Source organism: Helobdella robusta (assembly GCF_000326865.2).
Source record: "Helobdella robusta unplaced genomic scaffold HELROscaffold_13, whole genome shotgun sequence".
NCBI lineage: Eukaryota > Metazoa > Annelida > Clitellata > Rhynchobdellida > Glossiphoniidae > Helobdella > Helobdella robusta.
This window is the reverse complement of record NW_008703718.1, coordinates 200326-225474: the sequence shown is the minus strand read 5'-3', so window position 1 is coordinate 225474 and position 25149 is coordinate 200326. Positions and strand designations below refer to the sequence as shown.

Sequence of the window (25149 nt, the reverse complement as noted above, 5' to 3'; positions counted from 1 at the left end):
TATCTCATAGTATTGTATACATGAGAAAAAATCCGATTAAGCCAACCTACGGCTTCAGTAAGCCACTGTTTTTCACCTGACAAAAGCAATTTCTATATTTATATTGACAAAAATAATTGTGATATGAATATTTTGATTTATTTAAAGCATTATATGTACAAAAAAGTGCTATCGTAAGAGTTCTATGAAACCCTGTAAGCCACTGCTGTTTCTTATGAGCACCAGCTGAATGTAAAATATTCATTGAATATAATGAAGATAGTTGTTCAAATAACAATTTTGATTTATTTAGGCCGTTTATTTCATAAGCAAACCAATTTTTAACATGATCGAATAGTGTAAAAAAAAGGGTGACTATAGTTCAATCCTACTAAGCCAACCTTCGGCTTCAGTAAACCACCGGATTTCACCGGACCAAAAGCAATTTTTATATTCAAATTAACAAAAATAATTTAATAATACATAATTATATTAATCATTATTAAAATTAAATAGAATTACTACAATGTTTTAAGCATATTAAATCATTATTTCATTTAGCTTGCTCGTTAAAATCCATGCAATTTCGTAAGCCAACAATCCAAGCACGACAAATAGCCCGACCGATAGATGGAATTGATCGATTAGTCTTATTATTCTAGTTATGTGGTTTGAAGCAAGAGGAGACATTACTGAAAATAATTAAAAGTTGAGGTTCTTTGCATATCCCTGCTTCAACCCATAAGAAGGTTTTGTATGCTGGTAAATAGGCCTCCCCTTGACATATCCTAAGAGGATAAGGCATGAGAAAGAAGATAGTGATTTTAGTTTAGATTTTTAAAAACTTCATTTCACTTTTATACTGTTATGTTGACTGTTAAAGTGAAATGGCGGAGGTGGTGCCCTTGATTTTGTCTTAAAATTAAAATTGCAGATTTATTCTTTCGTTTAACATAATTAACATAATTAACACATTAAAATGAGTCGTCAGAAGTTAAAATTTTTTTGTGACGCGGCATCGGTTCAATTCTCGTTAGGTTGCACTTCCCATAGGAACTTCAAGCTGCTAATTCCTTTGCAACCAGCAGTCATCAACGTCAACCTCAACACAAAACCATCATTTGTTTTGTCAAACTCAACCCGACATCCACTTTGTGTTCCTTTGTCTTCTACCATAAGTCAACGTTTTCTGCATGTAAATAATCAAAAAAGAAATCCAGATTTAACAATACTGAGTGAAGCTGATCACCAGTCACTTGCAGTTCGATTCGTCAGCGCCTGTCCAGAACCTGTGCAGCCATACTTACGACTGATGAGAATTGATCGGCCTATTGGTAAGTTACATATCTATTTTTTTTATTTTGATTCTGTACATATATTTCTGTATATGTTCACATACGTTCAAACTTATTTTGTTGACAAATGAGGTATCCAAAATAGAAAAATTAAAAAAACTTGTATTGTGTTTGCAAATTTCATTAATTTAATTTTAATAATTACTTAAAATAAAATTTAACCAATTCACTAATTATTATGCATTACTGTTTCAAATTATAATATCAACAGAAATCAAACAAATACTTCTTAATTAAGCTTTTTGTCTTACTTCTTTACACAGTTTATTCTTAGTCTTAGTGTCTAAGTAATGTGTTGTTTTTGGTGCATTTATAATAATTTGTATTAAAAACAATATATAGACAATAATTTATTTTAATAATATCATTAATTTGACACTGCACAACCCAATTTCAGATCACTTAATGCCTTCTGATCTTCAGCCAATTGATCTATTTATTTTAAGATGTTTTTTGAAATTATTTACTTAGGTAGAAGGTGTGATGCTTCTTATAAAATACTTGGTTTGAGTCTCTAAAATTGAAATGAATAAAATAACATAACATTATTAATAGTAGAAGTTTTGTTGTTGATGTTAATTATATTACGTTGTTGTGAAACTAAATGAAGTGAATAGTTATGTTTTTGCTCAATTTTTTTCTATATAGAATTTTTTTATCGGAACAATGTTTCTATAATCCATTAACACATTAAAAAATAAAAATAATTTTATAAATTAACAATTAGACATATAAGTATTAAGTTGTAAGTTGTAAATGATGCATATCTGACTCTCTTGAAGTTTGGTACACGCAGATTTGTAGGGCTATACAAATGTTCTTGCCATTCATGTCTACAATGAAAAAATTGGGTTAATTAATTATTTATTTCATGTTTGTCTTTTTTGTTTTTAGCAATATATCTTTATGATTTTCAATTAATTTAAAGGATTATCACAATATTGAATGTAGCATGGTCTACTGCTGACCAACTAACTAATCCATTCTTTCAGTAGTAGCTAAAAAGATTTTTAGCATTACATTGAGTGAGTTTTCTGTTTTTTTGCATTTCAGCAAGCATGAGATTTATTCTTTCATGAGCATTAAGATAAATATGAGTTACTATCTTATGTAGAGTGTGAGGAAAAGTATGCATTTTAGATTTATAAAAATCTCTGAGGTTGGATGACCTGTTACTTTACTGATTGAGAAATTAATTTTTATTCGAGTGAGTTTTGTAAAAGTAACTGGAGATATTAATAGTATTTTAAATTTTGTTTCATCTCTGTAGGAACATGGCTGGTGTTTCTACCTTGTGCTTGGAGCATAACTTTAGCTTCACCCGCTGGACAGCTACCAGATCTAAAGACACTAATATTGTTTGGGCTGGGTTCATTCTTTATGAGAGGGGCTGGCTGTATTATCAATGATATGTGGGACAAAGATTTTGACTCTAAAGTAAACTATTTTGTACATTTGATTTCAGTTGATAAATGTATTCTAAATATTTTGTCAGAATTAGTTTTAGTATGAATTGTTGATTACGAATATCATTTACAGGTTTTATTACAGACTTCATTTAAATTTTTTTCTTTGCATATCTCTATTTGGTTATAACAATTGAGTTATTACCAGAGTAAATTTCCCTACAACCATTAAGTAATAAAACCTCTTTAATTCAGTTATAATTTACATTTAGTTTTTGTTTTACATGTAGTTTTTAGTGATTAATGACACTGAAATTATACATTATTTCTTATTATTTTTCAAAAGTGCAAATTTATTTTTGCTTATTATCCTTCAAAGGTTGAAAGAACGAAATTACGTCCAATAGCTAACAACCAAGTAACGAGGTTCAAAGCATTGTGTTTCTTATCAATTCCTCTCTCCATATCCTTCTCAATCCTTCTAACATTTAACTGGAACACGTTAGTTTTCCATGTCAATTTTCCATCGTGATTCAATAAATGAATTTGTTGTTTGTATAGAATTGGTCTGGGCGTGTGTTCGTTGGCTCCGTGTGTTATTTATCCACTTGCAAAGAGGTTTACTTACTGGCCACAAGCCTTTCTAGGTGATGTTTTTTTTTCTTTTGCTATATTTTTTTAAAATTTGTACTAAAACAAAAGCAACAAAAGCTCCATTAAGCTACCATTATTGAAACAATAACCAAACTCTTATCAATGTTTTGCTTAGGTACATATTTTCCAACAGTTTTCAGGGTTTTACAAATCTAAATATAGCATTTTTTCAAACTATTATAAAGAATATATTAAATATTACAATTCATCTGTTTTTTTATTTATTGAAAAGTGCATAAGTTTACTTTATTTAAATTTTTATTCAAATTAGCATTTGATAAACATAATTTAGGATTTTTTGTTCCTTGAGCAGCAGGTAAGACTCACCTGGAAGTACAATGATTCAGTTTGTTTCTATGGTGTAGACAACTTTTTCTAATAGAATATATTACATACTTTAATCGATCGAAACATTGTACAATCCAACACAATTATTGGAATATAAATTAAATTGAATTTAATGAAAGTTTAGTGTGTTGATTACAGACTTCTCTAATGATTTTTACGGAAACTTGTTACAAACAGTAAAATGAAGAATGGTGTGTGTTACTACTATTAATTACAATGTAAGATTTTATGTTACTTCGAACCTGTTCAACTATCGTCTTCAGCTAAATGATCATAAACTCAAATCTTAGATTAATTGAAAGTTCCAACAGCTTTTTAATGTTCTTGGAAATTAATTTCAACGTTTTATAAATATGTCAACAGTAATTCAAAAACCCAGCCTTGTATTTATTTCGACATAATTTTTTTAAATTCAAACTCAATTTTTTTTTTATATAAACATAGTTGAAGAACATTTAAAAGTTTGAAAACTATTTTCATGCCTGAGTTTAAAGTGATGATCATGTTATGTTAAACAAGATTTTGGTTACTTATATTAGAACAGTAATTATTTAATAACTCTAGAAGATGTTAAATTAATCATTATTATTAAAAATCGACCTATCTAATTATATATTTATATATGTGAATAGCACTAATCCACTTTTTTGGCATTGCATTTTGTCAGGGATAACCCAAGGTTGGGGTATTTTGATAGCCTGGTCAGAAATATATGGCTCATTAACGTGGCCTACCCTAGCCCTCTATACATCAGGGGTGTTTTGGACCATGACATATGATACTATATATTCATGCCAGGTTTTTGCATTGTTGTGTCTTTGCTATTTAATCTGTTCTTCTATAAAATGCTTGACATTGTGGACATGCTTAGTTTAAATGTATCTCTTTTTATTTATCCGGTTAAGATTTATTTCAAAATAGATTTATTATTCTATTTTGATGTTCTTTTTGTTTTGTTCAAAGTAATTGTTTCATTAACTTAAATTTTTGTTAGACTTAAAATAGTTAGTTTTTTTATAATATGTTAATTTTCTTATTTAAGTTTTTAACATTTGTTTACTCATTTAGTTTAATTGTTAGTTGTTAGGCTTGTAGTCGGCTTATTTGGTTTTAAATAATAATAGGGCTGCACCATATATGAATCTTGCAAATCTATTTAAAAGTTGGATTTACATGCACAAATCTGATGAAGCTTAGGCTAAAATTTTGAGACAAAAATCTTACACAATTCGAAACTCCAGGTCATTTTTTGCCTTGGCTCGGTTTTGCCAGGGTTTTCAAAAATCGTAAAAGTTTGGCCATTACAGTCTTGATTAATTAAATAAATTTGGAAGACAAATGATAGCAGTATGCTGTTTAACAATTCAGCTTGCAGTACATGTGAAGGAAGAACTTTTGGAATGTTGATTTATTTAGTTAACATTCAGCGCTAGCTAGATTTGCATAATTCCATTTGATTCTATTTTAATTACTTTTTCTACTCTTTATTAGTACTTTTCTTCTACTCTTAATTGCTGGTAAACCAAACTTATCAGTGTAACTAACTAAAGCGATTATTCAGTTGGTATGTTATTAAATGAATGTTTTGTTCACTTTGAAAATTCACTCAATTGCCTGGATATGTAAAGCATTTGTGGTATTTTATTGATTGTCACAGCTGATGTTATTCGTTTGTTTAATTAAATTATTTTAAAATAGTTCGAAAGTCTATTAAATATTTTTTGCAAACACCAAATTTTGAAATCGTAAAATACAAAAAAATGATGATTTCAGTTTTCATGAAATTCAACACACATTTTATAATTTGTTTTCTTTTATGTGAAATAGTAACCATCTTTATAACATAATTTTTACTCTAGTTCATCATAAAGTTTATGATAAATAAATGCTTTATCCTTGATTTATAAATCCAAAAATCAGTTCAATGCTGTAACTTTTTTGTATCGTTTCCCCACTCACTCGTTTTAAAGGTTCATTTTAATTAACTACTCTGCATGGGTGATCAGATTGTTGTAACACGTTGCCTCCAAAAGCTGCCAGTTTTTTGCTAGTTAAACAGAATTCCAGTCTATGTTGTAATGTGTAGTGTTTTATTTGGAACTGTTTTAGAACAATGAAAAATAAAATCTGTGTTGGCATAAAAATGATTAATGGAAAATAATGAAAATTGTGTAAAATTGAAGGCGTTTGTTTCAACTCCCAGTTTTTTTAATTAAGTTTTTTGACCTGTGGCAGATCTAGACAACTGTGGTGGGAAGGACCAAAATTTTGAAAATGTTTAAATTTACACCGGGAGCAAGATTTGTAGTAGTGTGCTTTTTTTGGTCGATTTTATACATAAAACGGTCTTTTTTCTGACTTTTATTAAAAAACTGCTCACAACGGGAGGGACAGTGCTTCCCCTGCCACCCCCTAGATTCGCCATTAACAAAAACATGTACCATGATGAATGTTTGTTTCAGATAAGGTTGATAAATAATTAGGCTAAAAATTAATTTCTTTGGAGTTATTGTTTGCTTTTTAAAAAAATGTTGTTGGCAGTTACCAAATATTTTTTAAATATTTATGTTCACAATTAGATTTTTTTTAAATGTTACATTTATTATATGGTTTATTGGGAAAAAATAGTATTGAATTGTAGTATTTAAATCTTAACTTGTTTTTTTGTTTGTGTTTTAAAATAACATTTAACAGTTCAATAATTAATTTTTGTTATCATGTTTTGGTTTTGTGTTCATGCATCAAGTTGCAAGAACTTTTCCAGCTATTTAACATTATTTGAATGTCGTTTGTTTAAAAAAAGTAATCACAATATGTCCTATCAAAAAACAGCAAAACATTTATTAGTTTGCTATTTCTGTTTCAATAAATGGTAGCTTATTTTTTTGCAATCTTATACCATAAAGTTTTAAATGTAAATTAATTCTTGATATTCTTATTTCATTAATATTTTTTAGGTTTGGTGTTTAACTGGGGGGCCGTAATGGGCTGGAGCGCCGTCTGTAATACATTTCAGTGGGCCATGGTTTCTATGTATATAACTTCAATTGCGTGGACCTTACTTTATGACACTATTTATGCCTTCCAAGTTAGTGCTCTGACTCTCTGATTGCACACACACATAACTGTTCATTCAAAAGACTTTGTATTTATATATTTATTCTTGATTGAAAGCTAAATGTCCAGTCTTTAATGTCGATGAAACTTACTAATATTTTTTTTAAATGTTTCTCAGCCCTTTCCAAAAAAAACTGCAATTTGTACAGAACAGATACATAAGACTTGTCCTTTGCACAATCCATTTAAATGTCCTTATTCTTTGGCTTTAACCAGGACGCTACTTTAGCTTCCAAACAAACTTCACATGATTTAGAATTCACATTCTCCGACTGATTTAATGAAACAGTGAAACTTATATCTTATATGTAATCGTTCATTATTTTACTTTCTCAACATTCAGTCCAACCTCGGATTCACAATTTGAAAACATGTGTTTCTCTCTTGCTCTTGGCGTCTTTGTGAAATTTGCGCTTTATAAATAGCTGTTGTTTTTGTCTGTCCAGGAGATTTTTTTGATCTTACTCATTACTAATCAAAGTAGCAATGTTTTTCTTATAAAGACGCTAGAAGAATATATAGTGTTATAGATGATGTTTTATGAAAATTAAAATAGTTAAACTAGTGTTTGATGTCTTTTATAAAAGCGAATCAAAAGATATATTGTGATTACTTTAATTAGTTGAGGCTTAACTTCCCTTTGTTGAAGCAGCTACTTAAACGCATTATGATTTCATTTTCACATTATTTTAGGTTTGTGCATTTGTTTCACTAATTCTTTAGAGTATATTTAATGGCGAGTATTAATATTTGACGTTTCAAATTTTTCTGGTTTTCTATATTTGTTTAGACTAGCTTGCTAACGTATTCACAATTTTTAGAAGTTGGTAGTACTGTTAATGATTATTTTGCGACTCAGAACCACAGAATTTCAACGATAAGCAGTGATGATCAAAATTAAATTATTTTTGTATCAGGATATAGAAGATGATTTGAAAGTGGGTGTAAAATCTACAGCTATTAAATTTGGAGAGAGTACAAAGTACTGGCTGGCAGGTAGTACTTACATCATATCTTACAGTTAATTTGGATCTGATAATACAAAATTTTTCCTTTCAGGCTTTGGGAGCATAGTAGTAGGAGGATTGACAACGACTGGCATCCTATGCGACCAACCGTGGCTCTACTATCTGGGAGTTGCTGGTTTTGCAGCGCATCTGTCCCATCAGGTTACTTGGATGCTCCTTGCTCCTTGCAATTTGTTTAACTAGGCTTTCTATTTGTTTATTTTTTATACTTATTTTCAAAATTCTTTTTTCTGTCAGATGCAAAAAATGTTACTACATGCAATAGAACACAAATCAATCAATCTTCGTTTTGCGTTCAGAGACCCGGTTTCCCGAGGTAGGACGTTGTTTTCTTTGCCATCAACTTTTTGCGCCAAATTAGACGATCAGTTGTATCCATTTTATTTAAATTTAGAGCTTTCATGTCTTGCTCGATTGTTTGCGACCAGGACTTCTTTGGACGGCCTTTAGGACGTGTGCCAGGTACTTCAACATCGGCAAGAGAAGTTATGGCACTGTTTCCATTTCGTTTGACATGACCAAACCACCGCAGACGGTGGAGGTACTTCTCTTGCAGTTGCCGAAGGATGTGAATTGCATCAATTGTTGATTTTCCCGCTAGAAAACCAAATTGATAATTTCCGATTGTGATGCACGACGTTAATCTTCTTTCAATGATTTTTTCGACAATTTTCAGGGAGTGTTCTAACAGACGTATACCCCGATATGATGAACAGTTCAATGGATCACCTTTGCCTTTGTATAGCGGGACTGTCATGCTATAGTTCCATTCAGTCGGCATTGAGCAATTTCTCCAGATTTCACGGCAAAGTTGTAGTAACGTTTGGATACCTGCAGTACCAGATGCTTTGATAATGTCATTTGTGAGTCCAGAGGGCCCTGCTGCCTTTCCATCCTTCCTAGCTTTCAGAGCTTCTGTAAGCTTCTCTAAAGTGATGTCTGGAATCGGACCTTCGATGGGTGGAGCGTCAAAGTTAACATTGATGGGATTTGTTTCGTTTAACAGACGATTGAAGTATTTTCTCCATTGTAGCTTGATCTCATCTTGTTCAAGAACCATCTCATTTTTGTCGTTTTTCGTACATGAGGCACCAACTATGTCTTTTTTCGTACGCTTTGCTTGTTTTGCTATACGATACAGAGATTTCATTTGTTCACCTTTGCTTTTAGTGAGCCACTCTCTGCACTGATCTGTCCGAGCCAGTGCAACTTGACGTTTTGCATAGTTGTTCTTCTCACGGAAAATTTTATGGTCATCTACAGATTTTGATTTTTACCATTGCTTGTATGCAACTTTCTTTTCAGCTATTGCATTTTGTACACTGTCATTCCACCACCAAGTGTCACGTTCATGCTGACGTTTTGTACCAGTTTTCCCACAAACTGTAGTTGCAGCGTTCATTAAAACGGTTTTGTATGTACTCCAATCTGTACTGGCTTGCGATTGGTGGTCTAACTGTGTGGCGACAATCTGTTGAAATTTTTCTCGATGAATATTGCTTTTCAGATTCCACGTTTTGATTCTCCGAGGCATTTGTTTAGACTTATGTTTTGACAGTTCGACAACCAGGTATCTCACAAGGAGTCTATGTTGGGCGACATGGAGTCTATGCCGGGTATAACTTTGACGTTTTTGAACAGCCTTCGGTGTGGTTGCTTGACAGCAAAGAAATCAATTTGCGTGGCTGATGGCCCACTTTTGTATGTTATGAGATGTTCCAACCTCTTTCTAAAATATGTGTTCAGTAAACAAAACCCATGACTTTCAGCAAACTCAAGGATACGGTTGCCATCTTCATTCCGTTTTCCATAGCCAAAACCGCCATGTACGTTGTCAAAACCATCTGTTTCCTCTGCAACGTGGCCATTGAGATCAACTCCAATCAGGATTGTTTCAGATTTTGGTATTGTCGAGATGGTGTCAGAGAATGCAGTCCAGAAGTCATTTTTCATCTCTTCTGATTCGCCTGTCTGTGGTGCGTATGCAGAAAAAAATAATCATTGTTTGCTTTTCTATGCGAAGCTTGATCCACATGAGACGTGAATTAATCCTTTTAATATCCAGTACTTCTTGGGCTAGCGGTTTTCTGACAAAAATTCCAACACCATTTTTGGCCGTCTTTTGACCATTCCAGAATAGTTTATATTTTTCTTTGTCTGAGTTGACATGACAGACACCATTCGATTTCCATCGGGTTTCCTGAAGGCAGCAGATGTCAATCCTTCTACGCTCAAGCATTTCTGCGATTTCCATGCTGCGGCCAGTCAGTGATCCAACATTGAGCGTTCCAAGTCTAAGTACCATAGAGGGGCCATTCTGAATTTTTCTGCAACATCCCTCCGCTATTGCATACTTCCCAGGGATTCTTGGTACCCCTTGACCACTTAAGGCCTGCTGGGGACTAGGGGCCGTTGTTTTTCTTTGTGATGGCATAGGAATAATTTGGGGAAAAGTTTATACATCCGGCACCCATCCTGACGACAACCACCAGTTATAAGCGGTGGGCCTAGCCTTTCGCTCAAAAGCACGCAAGGCAGCGTGGATGCAGTTTTATGTCATACCCAGGACGTAGTATGAACAAAGTCACTTATGAATAATTAAATAACAATGTTAACTGCTTAATTATTAATAACATTATAAGCATAATTGTAAGATCCGAACAGTTGTATGTACCACATGTCATTATACAGTGAACACAAATAATAAAATAAAATTAAGTGAATAATGTATTGTACAGTAAAAGTTAGGGAAATAAAATTTTAAAAATTCTTTTTAAAAAAAGTAAATAAAGAAGGAAAGAAAATAAAAAAGGAAGGTGGAAGGTTTTTTAAATTTTACCTGTCAAAGTTGACATGATAAGAGAGTCGTTTAATTAATTTGATTATTTTCGCTTTCTAACATGGAGCCAACTACATGTATCAAAATTGGATGTGAAATTGTATTTGTTTTCAGTTGAATATTTTAAAATTTAGGTATGGTAAGTTGACATGATGAAAGAGTCGTTCAATTAATTTAATTATTTTCGCTTTCTAATATGGAGCTAGCTACATGTATTAAAATTGGATATGAAGTTGTATTTGATTTCAATTGATTATTTTAAAATTTAGGTATGGTCAGTAAACTTGAAAGATGGAAACCAGTGTGGTGAGAAGTTTCGTTCCAATCGTAACCTGGGTCTTATATTCTGGGGCATCATAGTTCTTTCCAATTTGATCAAAATACAAACGGATGAAAGTGAAGTTAGTGACAATCAAACACCTCAGAAGAATGTAAATTCCTAAACATTTTTCGTCATCTTTGAACTTTAACAAAATATTAGAGGAAGAAATTCAACAGGTTACGTCTTTTTTAGATGTGAATCTTCATTTACGTTTTTAAATTATTGTCAGTTAATAGGATAATTTTTTTATGTAATTAATTTCCTAAACTCGTAGCTTCTGAATTTTTACCTGAACCTAACAGTAAAACTTTTAACCGAAAGTTTTTATGTGTGTCAATTATTCTGTTATAACGTTCTTGGATTTTTTAGGTAAATTTTGCATTTTACATTATCAAACAAACTCATGATAAAGAGGTTGAATATTTTTGACTGTTTTCGAAATTAATAATCTCGACTAATAAAATTTTTTCAAAATCGTTGAATAAAATGAAATCTAAGATGTGTAACATTGCTCACTTAATTGACACTGATCTTGGTATATCTTATCGTGTGTGGAAAAGGAATGTACAACTTTACATAACCTTGTTTTTTGACTCATCCGAAGAAGTTCAAATGGGTTATTTTACTACGCTCATCATTTACGCATACAATATTTGTTCAGAAGCTTAAGTCGGATTTTAATATATCAAAAATTCGCGCTGATTTGCTAGAGCGAGGCAACGGGATTTTGTGTGTGATATCGTCATTGACTATTTTTTAAATTTTAATAGTCTTACGTTGTTAATAGCTACTAAAATTCTAAGACCTTATCTTGCCTGAATCAGCTCATGAACATACTTTCAATACGTTGAAGACCAATTTATTGAATGTGTGATCCAGATTGTGAGAAATTTTTAAAAACCGTATTTGTTTATACAGTCAACATTACTTGATTGTGGTACTAGCTACTACTAGCTTTTATGAATTAATTAAATTATATTCAGGCGGGAAATTTTTGGGAAAATTACCATTTATTTTTTGACGTTCATGTTTCCAACTTTAAATAATTTTCCTACATCATTTGAATAATTTATATTAAGAAAGAAATGAAGTAAGAATAAATTTTAAAAAAAGTAAATTCATGTTGCCATAAATTTAAATTCATGGATTCATTCTCTTGCCAGAATTTTGGATTTATCCTTCTTAAATTCATGTTATAGTAGTCGGCATTCCGGACTAATGACTAATTTTGTTTAAATAAAATGTAAAAACATGACTATAATGATACTCATGTTTCAAATTTTTGACAGCCGTGAGATTCGTGAAAATCTAGATAATATCAGAATATCTCTAGAAACTTAAATCGAATTTGTAAAGAAAAAGTTCACGAAAGTCTACAAAACATATAATAATCATTGTTTAAAAGCGCACTCTGATTTTTCAGGACAATAAGATGGTTAGTTTTAAAGTGCCTGCTGCTCTCTTGCAGTTATCAGGTTCGAATGCAAAAGATTTTTCTAGATCGATCTCTTGTTATTTGCAAATCATCCAGATTACTCTATCGTGAACTTTATGATGTACTGCTTTGCACATATGTCTGTCTGCGCATGCACTGCAGTTTAATACAGAAGAATCTTCACATTTAGCACTGTGTGAATTAAAACTTTCACTTTTGAGTATCCGCGTTGAGGCCGTCCAGATTTTCTTTGCATACGACAAGCAGCGTTTAACGCATTCAACTTAAGCTTTTTTGTATGTTTACTGTTGCACATAATAGCGGCCTTTTTTCTAAACTATGATACCTAACAACCTATCTTCCATTTTTGACCAGCACTTCGTTACGATGACTGACGGAGTATTTGTAAGTTTTATGTTTGTTTACAACGTGGCTCTTGTGGATTCACTTTACCTTCTTTCCATGGTAATTTTTCTAGATCGATCTCTTGTTATTTGCAAATCATCCAGATTACTCCATTTTTATTCATATCAGCCCTTATTTCATTTATTTCAAAGCCGTCTTTTATTTTCAGTTCCTCCGACTGGGCTCTTTCCATGAGGAACAAGTCCTTTACATATAATTTACATCATACTTTTTATGAACGGTATATTGGTTAACCACTTACTGAGCCTTGCAGTTTCTTGCCTAAACCTTGAACCAATCGTTCAATTCAACTCTTGTTTTCTTCCAATATTGGATCCCACGTTGTTAACTGTAGTCCAATGTTAAAAACGTGGGATCCAATAATAAGGATGGACACACGATCGATGTATTAAAGACACATGGTCCAATAAAAGGTGCATCGTCCAATATTGAGGACCAATATTGAATGGTATTACTTTTTAAGTTTTCGTTTGGTGGGAAGTCCAAACTTGTGCTGTGCCGTTAAACAATGATTACGTAGTGGGGAGGATTTTTTAAAAAGTTGAATGACTTTATCATCGTTCACCCTCGGTCTGCAAATTTTAACAATTCGCTTATGTAAATACTTTGTAAATAATCAAATGAATTTTTAACACTGAAATTTGTGTTGTTTTTGCGTTCGGATGATATATTAATTTATTAATCGTTCGTTTATTCGTCAATTTTATGACATGATTTTAATTGTATAATTTTCTGCATTAAATATTTATATACTCAACAATTTTGATTTTTATGAAAAATTATTCAAAAGTTTTGATTTACAATGATGTGTTGGGTTATCGACAGAAGAATTTAGTTCAAGCTGTAAAATGTTATACTTCTCTAAAAAAAATGCTGTCAAATGATTTATTCAAGTTTCATAAATAACTTTATGAAATACGTCTACAAATGTATTATCATTCAAAAACAGTTTGAAATGTAATTGTTTCAGTTACGATTTTCATCAATTTCATGTAATTATTTAAATTTATTTACCTAAATTCACTTCTTTTATTTCACACTTTGAAAGAAATTTGGTTCAGTGATTATATTTAATTTGGTGCGAAATATAAATATGTTCGTTGAGTTAAATTAAAAACATTTTAACATTTACTATAAATTAAAATCTGGTTTGTTGTGTCTGAATGTTCCAAGAATACAAGTCTCAGTACGAAGATTATGAAAGTATTACACTTGATATTGCTGAGATGTTTCATTTTAATTTGAAATTATCTTTATTCTAACTTTTGCATTATAACACAAGTTAGATTAAAGGTCGACTTGAAATATCTTTATGAATATTGGTGATGATATTTTCAAGAGGTTTCAATGTCATACACATCATAGTTCTTGTATTTCAGTCTTACACATCGTAGCTCTTTTATTTGGGTGCGTTAGTTTTCAGGCTTACTGCTAGATTAAAATGTTAGAGTATTTGGGTTTGTTTTTTAAATTTTAAATAATGATTATTTCATTAAAATGATGATACTCATGTGCAGATATATGTAGTTTATAGCATGACAACAATTAAGTTATAGGATCAAGAACGTGTTGAATTGAGTTTTGTATATTCTTTTTGTTGTAGTTGTGCTCAGAGATGTAATCAAGATTGATCTGTTGGGGCTAGGTGATATTTATAATGTAAGAATTTCAATCTTGGAAAGGTCATTCTATACGATTGAAGATGTTTTGGTTAAGTTACATGGTATTCAAAAAGTTTTTGTCTATAAATAACTTAACTAATACGCTAGTTAGATGATGTTGGAAGCTAATACTTCTAAAATCTGTTAAGGTGTGCATGTGTATATGAATTCTATAAACTCACTCTATAAGTCACTTTAGAACATTTAGTTCTGGTCTGTATCATATCATTTGAACACGTCGAAAGTTGTAGACCAGTTATTTGAATCTGTCGCTTGTTTCAAAGAATTTTTATCGTGCATGGATTGATTGATTGATTCATATATTTATTCATTCTTTCATAAAAACGCTTACTTTGAAAATTTAATTTTTGAAATGCTTTTTTGGTGATTTGTTGGTACGTTCGTTAGGGTTAGCAAAAATGCAAAAATTAATTTTTCTATCATATCAGCGTTTTTACGATCAAAAGCTCATAAGAAATATGTTTTTTTTGCGTATTATTCATTTGAGTGAACATGGTCCCACATATCGTATATGTATATATATATACATATACAATATATGGGACCATACATATATATATGTTGGGTGGAGATTATATTTAAAGTTTAAATTGGTTAATGCCAACAATTCGGTAGAATTAATACAATATTATATATATATACATACATATATATATATATATATATATATATATATATATATATATATATATATATATATATATATCGGTTGGTCGTATATATACTGGCAAATGTGTGTGTGCGTGTGTGTGTGGCATTACGCGTTAATACATGTGTGATAAGTGCCTTACTCTCATTATTATGTGGACTTAGGCGCATAAAACCTTGTGTGTGTTAAGGTTGGAGGTGAGTATGGGTATTAGTGTTGTGTATGAGTGAGTGTTGTGTATGAGTGAGTGTGGTGTGTGAGTGAGGAGTGAGTGAGTGAGGAGTGAGTGAGAGAGAGGGAGGTACTTATCATTATGGAATGCGAGTAATAAATACTCTTTTCTTGTATATGATTATGGTGATCAACGTGCCTGTTTCGTTTTTAAGCATTATTCTATTATTATTTCTACTTTTTTTATATGGCTAATCAAATAAATTAATAAATGCAAACGAAACTCGTTATCCAAATTCATCCGTTATTATCCAAGAAACGTTTAAAAAATATATAAACGTTTTTTTTCTGTGGTTATGCTGCAGTATATATTGATTATTATATGTATTGATTGCATTAAAGTATTCCGAAACATTTTCATTTTACTGGTGTCTTTAAATTTAAATATAGGCTATTACAATCATAGCTTTTATTCTAAAATATTATACCAAAATGTTTCATGACCAAAAATTGTAAATAAAATTTAGATAAAAATATCATTTTCATGAAAATGGGTTTTTCTTGGTAGTTTCTTCCTGTCTCTAGCTTGAACATTATTTAAATTTGAAAATTTTAATATTTTTCTGCTAGTTTGGTGTAATTGGTAGGCCGCGTATTAACATGTTTCAACAATATCCACTCAACCGTTCAATTTGAACGTATTTATAAAATTTGAGAATTTTAATAATCTGCTTAGTTATGTACTCAAGTGTTTATTATTGTTTCTCTATTTAAAATGTTATTGCTTTTCATTAATATTTAAAGATTTCTTAAAAATTATAAAAATAATAACTATATGTAAATTGTGTCTATTCTCATTAGCAGTTATTGTACCATTGAAATCTGAAGTGTGAAAACTCGTTAATTATTTTGCATCAATTTTGTTAATTTGATGTTAAAATCTTTGAAAATTCAGTTGACGTTTTTAATTCTTCTGTTGCTGAAGAGTACAGACTATTATTGTGTAGCTCTGGGATTTATTTTCATTAGCAATTTTCACTTTGTTTCATTTCTTATCAATCTGTTACGTGTAAATACATTTTTTTGAAAATTCCGATTAAAATTTTTGATTTATTACAGATTTGTTTTGGTATTTAAATTTACCATTTAGCATAATATTCATATTATTATTACTGTTTTTCTCATTGAATTATCTTGTACATTTATTCTGTAATATATCACGTGTTTGAATTTTTCGTTATGAATATTTATATCAAACTATTTTAATATTTCTATTCATACGTTTAAAAATAGTGCATATGAGTTTAAAGGAAAGTTTTACACTTTCAAATTAAAGTGTGGCTTTTGCTACGAATTGTCGTAATGTTTTGGAATAAGGTATTGGTAAGAAAATGTAAGAACCGTAAAAAGATCGTACAGGATGCTGTGCATGGGTTTGTTAGCATAATCGATAGATCGGTTAAATATGTGTGCATCGATTTGATGAGCGTCCGTGTTTGCGGAAATGATTTTGTCTGGAAAATCTTGTAAATGATAAAAAACCAAATTAGTTTTGATATATGACCAATTATAGTAAGAACAATTTCGATGTGAAAGCACTGGTTTGACAGGTATAATAAACAATTCAACTAGGTATGACAAGCTTAGATCGCTTGCACCAAAGTTGATAAAGGGACAACTTTTTATGCTGCGTAAGCAAACGTGTTAGAGAAATTATTTGTTTAATTTAGTTAATCCTTCTAAGTGGAAACCATCTCACATTCGCGTACACGTATATGTCCCGTGTTTGTTGCTAATAAAATATTAATATAAGATTCAGAACACGAATTATTATGATAATTCATTAGTGAGATTGTCTTGTTTTATTCTCCGTGTTAAAAAGTAGCAATAATGTCAAATTTATAATCCGTTATATTTGCTGCAGAGATCTCCTAAACTTTATGGTTTTGAATAATCAGCGCGTTCCTAGATATCGAATTAGATGACGTTTTCGTCAAATAATGTTAAAGAATCAGTTTAAAATCTAACTTTAATTTAAAATCATTATAATTGATGATGCATAAATCATACTTTTACACCCATATCTTCAGCTGATTCTGAATTATTTAACTATTTCTTCTACTTTCAGCTCGGCGTCATCCTCCGATAAACATCGATTTCTATGTATAATTTAATAATGAGTTATGGATATAGTATTTATTTATTTTAAGAAAGTTTTAACAAAATAAGACCTGGGTGTGAGTAACTTTTCCACTTATTCTCTTATACAATTCAACTGTTTTGCCATTGAATACGTTGAACATTTCAATACTTCGCAAGACAATTCACGCCCGTTAATGTTTACACCGTTTAATTAAGCATTAAGGTTTAAAATGATTTATGATTTAAAATGATTTACGTTTAAAATAAGAAAGAACTAAAATACGTATTAAAATAAATAATGGTTATCGTTAATGTAAACTTGTAAAGATTATTTAAAAATTGCCAAAATGAATTTCAAGTAATAATTACTTAGTAATTTGAAATTTGTTTTTTGTTACTTTTAAATTTTTAATTAATTTGTTACTCAAAAGTCAACAAAATCAAAACAAAATAAACAATTATTTTTTAAATTTAAATTTTTTTAAGGTACAATCCTTTTAACAAAATTGCTGGTGGTGGCAAAAAATCGGCTATTTCAAAAACAGTTTGTGATTTTTAATTTTTAAAAGATTTGAAACTGATCTTATTTAAATTTTACAGTATCAAAAATCAAATCAAATGCCTTGGCTTGGCAAAAAATCATTGCTGAAAAAATAGTTTAATGTTTAATTTAAATTAAAATAAAATAGTTATGAATAAGCTATATCAAACTTTTAAATAAACAAGATAAAACATTGTTTTTAAAATAATGATGTAGTTGTAAAACATTTGTAATCATTCAAACAAAATTAATTCATTTTTAGTCTGAAAGAGAGTTTGAGCGAGAAATAAGAAAAATTGAAAAGTTTGGTTCTTTTGTTTTTTACAATACTATTGGATGTCTTTTTTTAATATGTTTTGTGCTTTATTATAATCATAATGTAACTTTTTAATAAATGTCATGAATTTAAATTTTTTTTACTTTTTTGACACTTGCTTTAAAATGGAAATTAATTTGTCAGAGCTTTCCTTATGCATATTTCATGATCAATCATTATTAGAATAATTTTGCATATTGTTAATTTATATAAATGTGGGTTGCTGCATTAAGTTTTTCTATTATTCAGTTGCTCCCTCTGAATAATTGTGGTCAATAAATAAGTCCACTAGCTTAACTCTGGCACTTATCTAGCACACTATTCTCTTTTTATCATAAAATTTTATTTGGATTTATTTGACAATGAATATTTATGAATTTTTGCAAATGGATGACTCTTTGTCTAAAAAATTGTTTTTGTACATGTTAAACTTACCAAGTCATTATAACAACAGTTTGAGTATTGAGGAGATGCATCCATTTCATAATTTACTTTAATAACACTTACATCATGAATGAAGTTTGCAGGAGAGCTCCAACAAGATCCAGGACAGCATGAAGAGGTGCATTAAGTCTCAAGCAGGTCTAACAGCACTTGATCATTTAAAATGTTCTTATATATTCTCCATTTTGGATAATCTAAATATTATTTCAGCTCAAGCAAAATGTGAGGTTGACATGGTGAATAATTTACAAAACAGCTCTCTCTACAAGGAAGATGAAACATTCAAGAACTTGATTGATTTGTGGGCCCAGGCTGCTAGACAAATGGATGTTCAAACAAATGAGCTTGTTAGATTTTTATTGCTATTTTTTAGTGAATAATTTTATTACATTGATTTTTTTTTAATTTGTAGAATTCCATTTCTAACAAAGTTGTGGTTGAGCCGATGAAAAAGTAATTAATTTCTTAAGTTTTTTTCTGAATGGTGTGTTAACAATTACTACTTGAAAACATGATTATAAGTTTATTTTGCTGTTGAAGTCTAACTTGGTTATGTTTTTGAGAATGGTTTTAAATAAAATTCTCAAATTATGTCTTAACAATTCGTGTCAATTTTCTGAAAAATATAGGTTCAGCACGATATTTCCTTCACTGCAAATGGCCATGAGGAAAAGAGAGCAATCATTGCAGGTCAATTAATTTTCTATAATTCATATACCTAATTACACGTTGTTCAAATTATTTAAATGGAGAAGTTAAAAATTATTCTGATTTAGATGCTAACACTTTTAAAAACTGTTAAGGTGTGCATGTGTTATTTATTCATTCTAAGTTTTGTTCATAATGCTGACTATCATTATAATGTTTTCAACATTTGGAGGGCTCTATTCTTGATTTTTATTATTTCACTTATTAACTGCTAAATTTAATGATGATTTTAGGAGTTCACAAAATGCCAAGAAAAAGTCGAGAAGTACCTGAAAAGAGAAAGAACTGGGCCCAATGCTGTAAAATTGGAAAATGTAAGTTTCATATTTTAAAATTATCATCTACCATTACTTACTGATGTTCAAATTTTGATGAAATGATGATTAAGTTTGTAAAGCTGAAAGCATTATTTTACACTGTCTCCAGTTTATTTTATAAAACTTATTTTTTATTTATTTGCACATTCATCAAAACCTGTATTCTTTTTTTGTATACTTATTGCCTAATTTCCAGTAAATATCTTTAAACATGTTGATGGTGTCATAATTTGGTATATTTAAAATCACGCTCAACTGATCCAAAACTATCATGGAAAGTAAGATTGAAACACAATTTTTCAGCTATAGAAAAATTTTGTAAGGTCTCTAAATATGCATGGGATGAAAATTTAAGTAACACCAGATATGTATTTTTATTTGATATGGAAACAATAAAATAATGAAACGTTTTATTTGTATCAGATGTTTTAGAGTATTTTATACATTAATAAATTATTATGATACATAAATTCAAAAAACTTGTTAAGTTTAAATCAAACTATTTGATTTAGAGTCGTAAATCTTGCGCTATTGCTAAGGCAGAGTTTGATCATCTGAACAGTTTGCTGATGGATGAGGTGCCGAAGCTGTACGAAGGTTTGGACGATAATTTTTTGTGTGTTTTTCAGTCTTTTTGTAATATTAAATGTAGCAATAACAAAAATTAACTGTTCACGATTGAAACTAAGGTTATTGAGTTTAAAATTGAATTTTGTTGAGGACCCGTTAACCTGTTACGTTCTTTCTGCTTGATGTGTTGGGTTAAATACAATGGTTACAAGTTTAATTTCTAAAATATAATGGCAAACTGTTTTTAATTTGCAGGTAGAATTGCCTACTTTCAACCATCCTTGCAGGCGCTGGTTAATGCCCAAGTGAATTAAACAATTGTTTCTTTTTTTATTTTACCAGAGAATGTTTATGAGTCAGTTTGTGGATGAACTAAAAACGTTTTGAATGAATGTCTATTGCGTTGTCTGCTTCTGCTAGTTTTTGAATGAAAATTTGATTGTGTCAATTTTAAAAATTTTGGAATAATTAAAGATTTTGTCAGATGTCTATTTTTTTATTATTTTTGACTAAAATATCATGAAATGTTTTGTTATTGAACCATAGACGACGTACTACAACGAGGCAGAGGTCATTTATTCCCAACTTTGCAAGCAGTTGAAGGAAGGCTACCGAACAGATAAAAAAGAAGACGAAGATGCTGATGGTGGTTTCAGTCTAGATCCCGACGAATTAAAGCTTACAATTCAACAGAAGCTGTCCGAGATTCGATCGTTATCAATTGCTGTTGATGACCAAATTAAATGACATTACCATTTTTTAATTTATTTTTCATTTAAAAATTTCGATTTTATAAATCAAAAGTTTTCTATTTTTAAATCCCAAAGTCTTTTCAAGTAATAGTAAAGTTGATTATAGTTTTGATTTCTTAAGGAGCTCTTTCAGTAAAAAATGAACTATTGCTACACTGTAGGCACTCTTGTCATTTTATTCGGGAGTATTCTACGTTTTTCTAAATATTGTTGATGGTGAAGTGTTATACAATTATTCCTGTAAAATATTAAATTTATTTTATTTCGGTATTTTAATTTTTCTACAGCAACGTTACAGAACTGCAACTTAGCATTTAATCGGTTTGTTACTAGTTGGATGTTCAAGTTTTACTTAAATGTCTCTAAATGTTCGTCAAATGTTTTTTGTCTGGTTGGATTACATAATATTACATTCGAAATATCTGTTAGATCCAAAATGTGTAAGAAAACAAGTTAATTATACCTTTAAAATTTGGCTAGAGTCGATGGTATGTAGCTATTGGTGTAACAGTTGTGTTCGGCTTTTTCAATCAATCAATCAATCAATTAGCTTATAAAGCGCTATTTCCGCGATGTTCAACAGCGCTCCTCAATGAATTTTGAAAACAGATGGGTCTTGAGATCTGCTCTGAACTTCGCAAGTGATGGAGAAGTAGTCAGAGAAGTAGGTAGGGAGTTCCAGAGAAAAGGACCAGAAAAAGCAAAAGCAGATTTGGCAAAAGAGTGTTTAACACGAGTTAAGAAAAAGCGAGAAGAAGAAGACGATCGTAAACCGGGGCGTTTAGGTTCAATTAATATATCTGATAAATACTTAGGAAATAATTTAGATTGAGACAAATTTTAAAAATTATTCTATATTTTATAGGTAGCCAGTGCAAGAAAACAAGATATGGAGATATATGAGAAAAGAAAGGGGCACGAGCAACTAGACGAGCAGCAGAGTTAAAAGCTTTACTTAAAGGATAGAGTATAGAGTCAGGAAGACCATAGTAGAGCGAGTTACAATGATCAATCCTAGATAAGACTAACGAAGTAACAAGAAGGAGAAGAGTAGGATCATCAAGGAAAGACAAAAGTTTTTTTATTCTACGTAGATGAAAGTAAGAGCTTCTAGCAACACTATTAATCTGAGAAGAGGGAGACATAGTAGAATCAAAGAAAAAACCTAGACTACGAAACTTATGAGAGACATCAAGAGTTTTAGAATCAGGTAAGATAATAGGAGGAATAGTAATAGAGTGTTTAGATTTATTAAAACAAATTAATTCAAACTTAGAAGGATTAAGTTTAAGACACATAGAGTCAGACCAAGCGATAATTGAAGAAAGACATAGAGATAAATTATGAAGAACAATATGGAGATTAGATGGAGGAAAAGATGTATAAATGTAAGAATCATCAGCATATAGTTGACTAGAGAAAGAAAAGTTATTAATAATACGAGGTAGTTCAGAAGTATAGAGTATAAATAGAAGAGGGCCAAGGATAGAACCCTGAGGTACCCCGAAAGTAAGAGTAGAGGAGTTTGAAGTAGAATTATTGAGAACAACAAAAGAAAAACGATTACAGAGATAAGAAGAAAACCAAGATAGACAAGAATCAGTAATATTAAAAGAAAGATGCAGCAGTCTCAAGAGAATAGTATGGTCAACAGTATCAAAAGCTGAGGAAAAGTCAAGAGCAAGAAGAAGAGTAAGATTACTATTGTCACTAGAGAGAAGGATATCATTGTGTATTTTAAGTAAAGAAGTTTCAGTACTGTGAGCAGGTCTGAAACCAGATTGAGATACAGGTAGCAAAGAGTTAAAGTCTAAATAGGATGACAGTTGATTAAAAACAACTTTTTCTATTATTTTAGAGATGAAAGTAATATTAGTTACAGGTCTATAATTAGATAAAGAGGTAGGATCTAGGGATGAGTTTTTATTCCTGGCAAAAAGCACTTGCGAAATTTCTCTCGGAATATTCCACTTGTCTTCGTATATTTTTGAGTTGACACTGAATTTTAAATTTTTGCATCATGTTTTATATTAATCTTGTAATCTTGTCTGAGAATCAAATAAATTTTCAATAAGAACGTTTATGCGACCTAAATTAGAATATTGCATACAGGCATGGAGTCCTCACTGGCAAAAAGACAAAGAAGTGTTGGAAAAAGTTCAAAGACAGGAAACCCGGATGATTAACAACTGTGAAAAATTTTTATATGGGAAAAGATTGAAAAGATGTGGACTGACAACTTTGGACAAACGTAGGGCTAGAGGAGAACTTATTCAGGCATACAAAACCATAACGGGTAAAGATGAGATAGACTCATTCCTATTCTTCCAATTTTCAAAAAATAGAAACGCAAGAGAACACCAGTACAAGCTTTACAAAGAAAGTGTGGGAGCAATAAAAGAAAGATCTTTCAGTTCGAGAGTTGTTGAACATTGGAATAAGCTGGACGAAAAAACTGTAACAGCTCCTACAACACAGGAATTCAAAGTCAGACTTTGAAGATTGGGATTTTATATCTATATTATTATTCAAAATCGATCCAGTGGTTTCACACAGTGTGAGAACACACACACACTACTAATATATTATATACATACATGTATGCATATAGTATATGTATAAATATGGGCATATACATTTTATTTGATGGAGAATTGCTGCGTGGCTGTCATCTACATTGTATTGCAAAGAGTGCACACGAAGTAGTGTACGCACATGTACACTACCTGCAACTCCCACATCAAACGAATTCCTTTTAATGCTCATCCTGCGTAAACGTTCACAGTGCGATGGTTATTTTAGGAATCGCTCCAGACAATGTTGTTTCATGTATACCTTTTGTTTTATACTGAATTATTTTTTATTCTTAAACGATGACACATAAATTTATTTGAATCCGATGGTTACATTGAAAAAATTAAATGAGCAATGAATGAGACAGTACTTGCTGTGCTAATCAAGATTTTTGGAAGATTTATCATTTTTTGCTAGTAATTTAGCAACCATTTTGATGAGTTTTGTAAAGTAAACCTGACTAACCACATCTAATTACTAACCGCTGAGTAGATGAATATTTGATCGAAAAATTGTATCCGGGTTTAAATTAAAAATAAATTGTAATGTAGATACACAGCATGGAGGTACAATGTACGTATTTACGTGTGAGAATATTAGTTGTTAAATGTATTTACATAATCAAATGTATCATAGCTTCCTGTTTTATCTGGACACTGAATTTACTGACGTAGGTAAATTTCAGTTTAAAAAAACCTTTCTCTACTCTTTGTTACTTTTGATTGGTTGCTTAGAATTAGATGAAAGCTTTGAAAATTTTTATTTGACGGAAGATTTTCACAAGTTTCAACTTATTTGTTTTTCTGCAGTCAGAGTAGAAAAAACGCGCGCACACACACACAATCAAACACACACACCGCACGCACATACACATACAATACTACATCCCACAGACTCTCAAGCAAACACACAAACACGAACAAACAGACAAACACATAAATGAATTTAAAAATCACATTGAAAATATGATTATTATTATCAATGTTTTGCTTAACTCTTGTTTCATGTGTATCTCACATGAATTATTTTTTACAACAGATAGCGATTTTGAAAATCTTAAATTGTTTTTAGTGCTTAATAACATTTTTGATTGAATAATGATAATATATATGGCGTAGACAGAATTTTTATGTGTGATGCTGTCCGTAATTTTTAAAAAATGTAACGAAGATAAAATTGGGTTTTTAAAATATTCAGTATATATGAATGTCGGAAAATGGTTGGAATCACAATCTGGTAATGTCTCAACAGCCTTTTTGATCTTCAAATTAACAATTTTCTTAACCAATGTGTCACTGAAGTTTCAGATTTATCAAAACTTGTTAATTTGGTTTACGTAGAGAAATAATGCAAAAGATTGTTACCATTTCTTTC

At 30.6% G+C, this 25149-nt stretch overlaps 2 protein-coding genes across 2 annotated transcripts; both read left to right on the top strand.

The window, feature by feature from the left end:
• Window positions 1–958: 958 nt before the first annotated feature.
• Window positions 959–11169, top strand: HELRODRAFT_73737 (hypothetical protein; the record flags this gene model as incomplete). Its single annotated transcript, XM_009014063.1, has 9 exons — window positions 959–1313; window positions 2605–2771; window positions 3120–3241; window positions 3302–3387; window positions 4410–4574; window positions 6700–6830; window positions 7777–7855; window positions 7919–8028; window positions 10996–11169. The coding sequence occupies 9 exons, from the start codon at window positions 959–961 to the stop codon at window positions 11167–11169; spliced, it is 1389 nt and encodes a 462-aa protein (XP_009012311.1).
• Window positions 11170–16773: 5604 nt separating this feature from the next.
• Window positions 16774–21196, top strand: HELRODRAFT_168178 (hypothetical protein; the record flags this gene model as incomplete). The annotated part of the gene is made up of 9 exons (XM_009014062.1): window positions 16774–16844; window positions 18040–18097; window positions 18938–19201; window positions 19267–19307; window positions 19484–19544; window positions 19796–19876; window positions 20392–20476; window positions 20705–20754; window positions 20996–21196. 9 exons carry the CDS (start codon window positions 16774–16776, stop codon window positions 21194–21196), a joined length of 912 nt encoding a protein of 303 aa, XP_009012310.1.
• Window positions 21197–25149: the final 3953 nt, after the last annotated feature.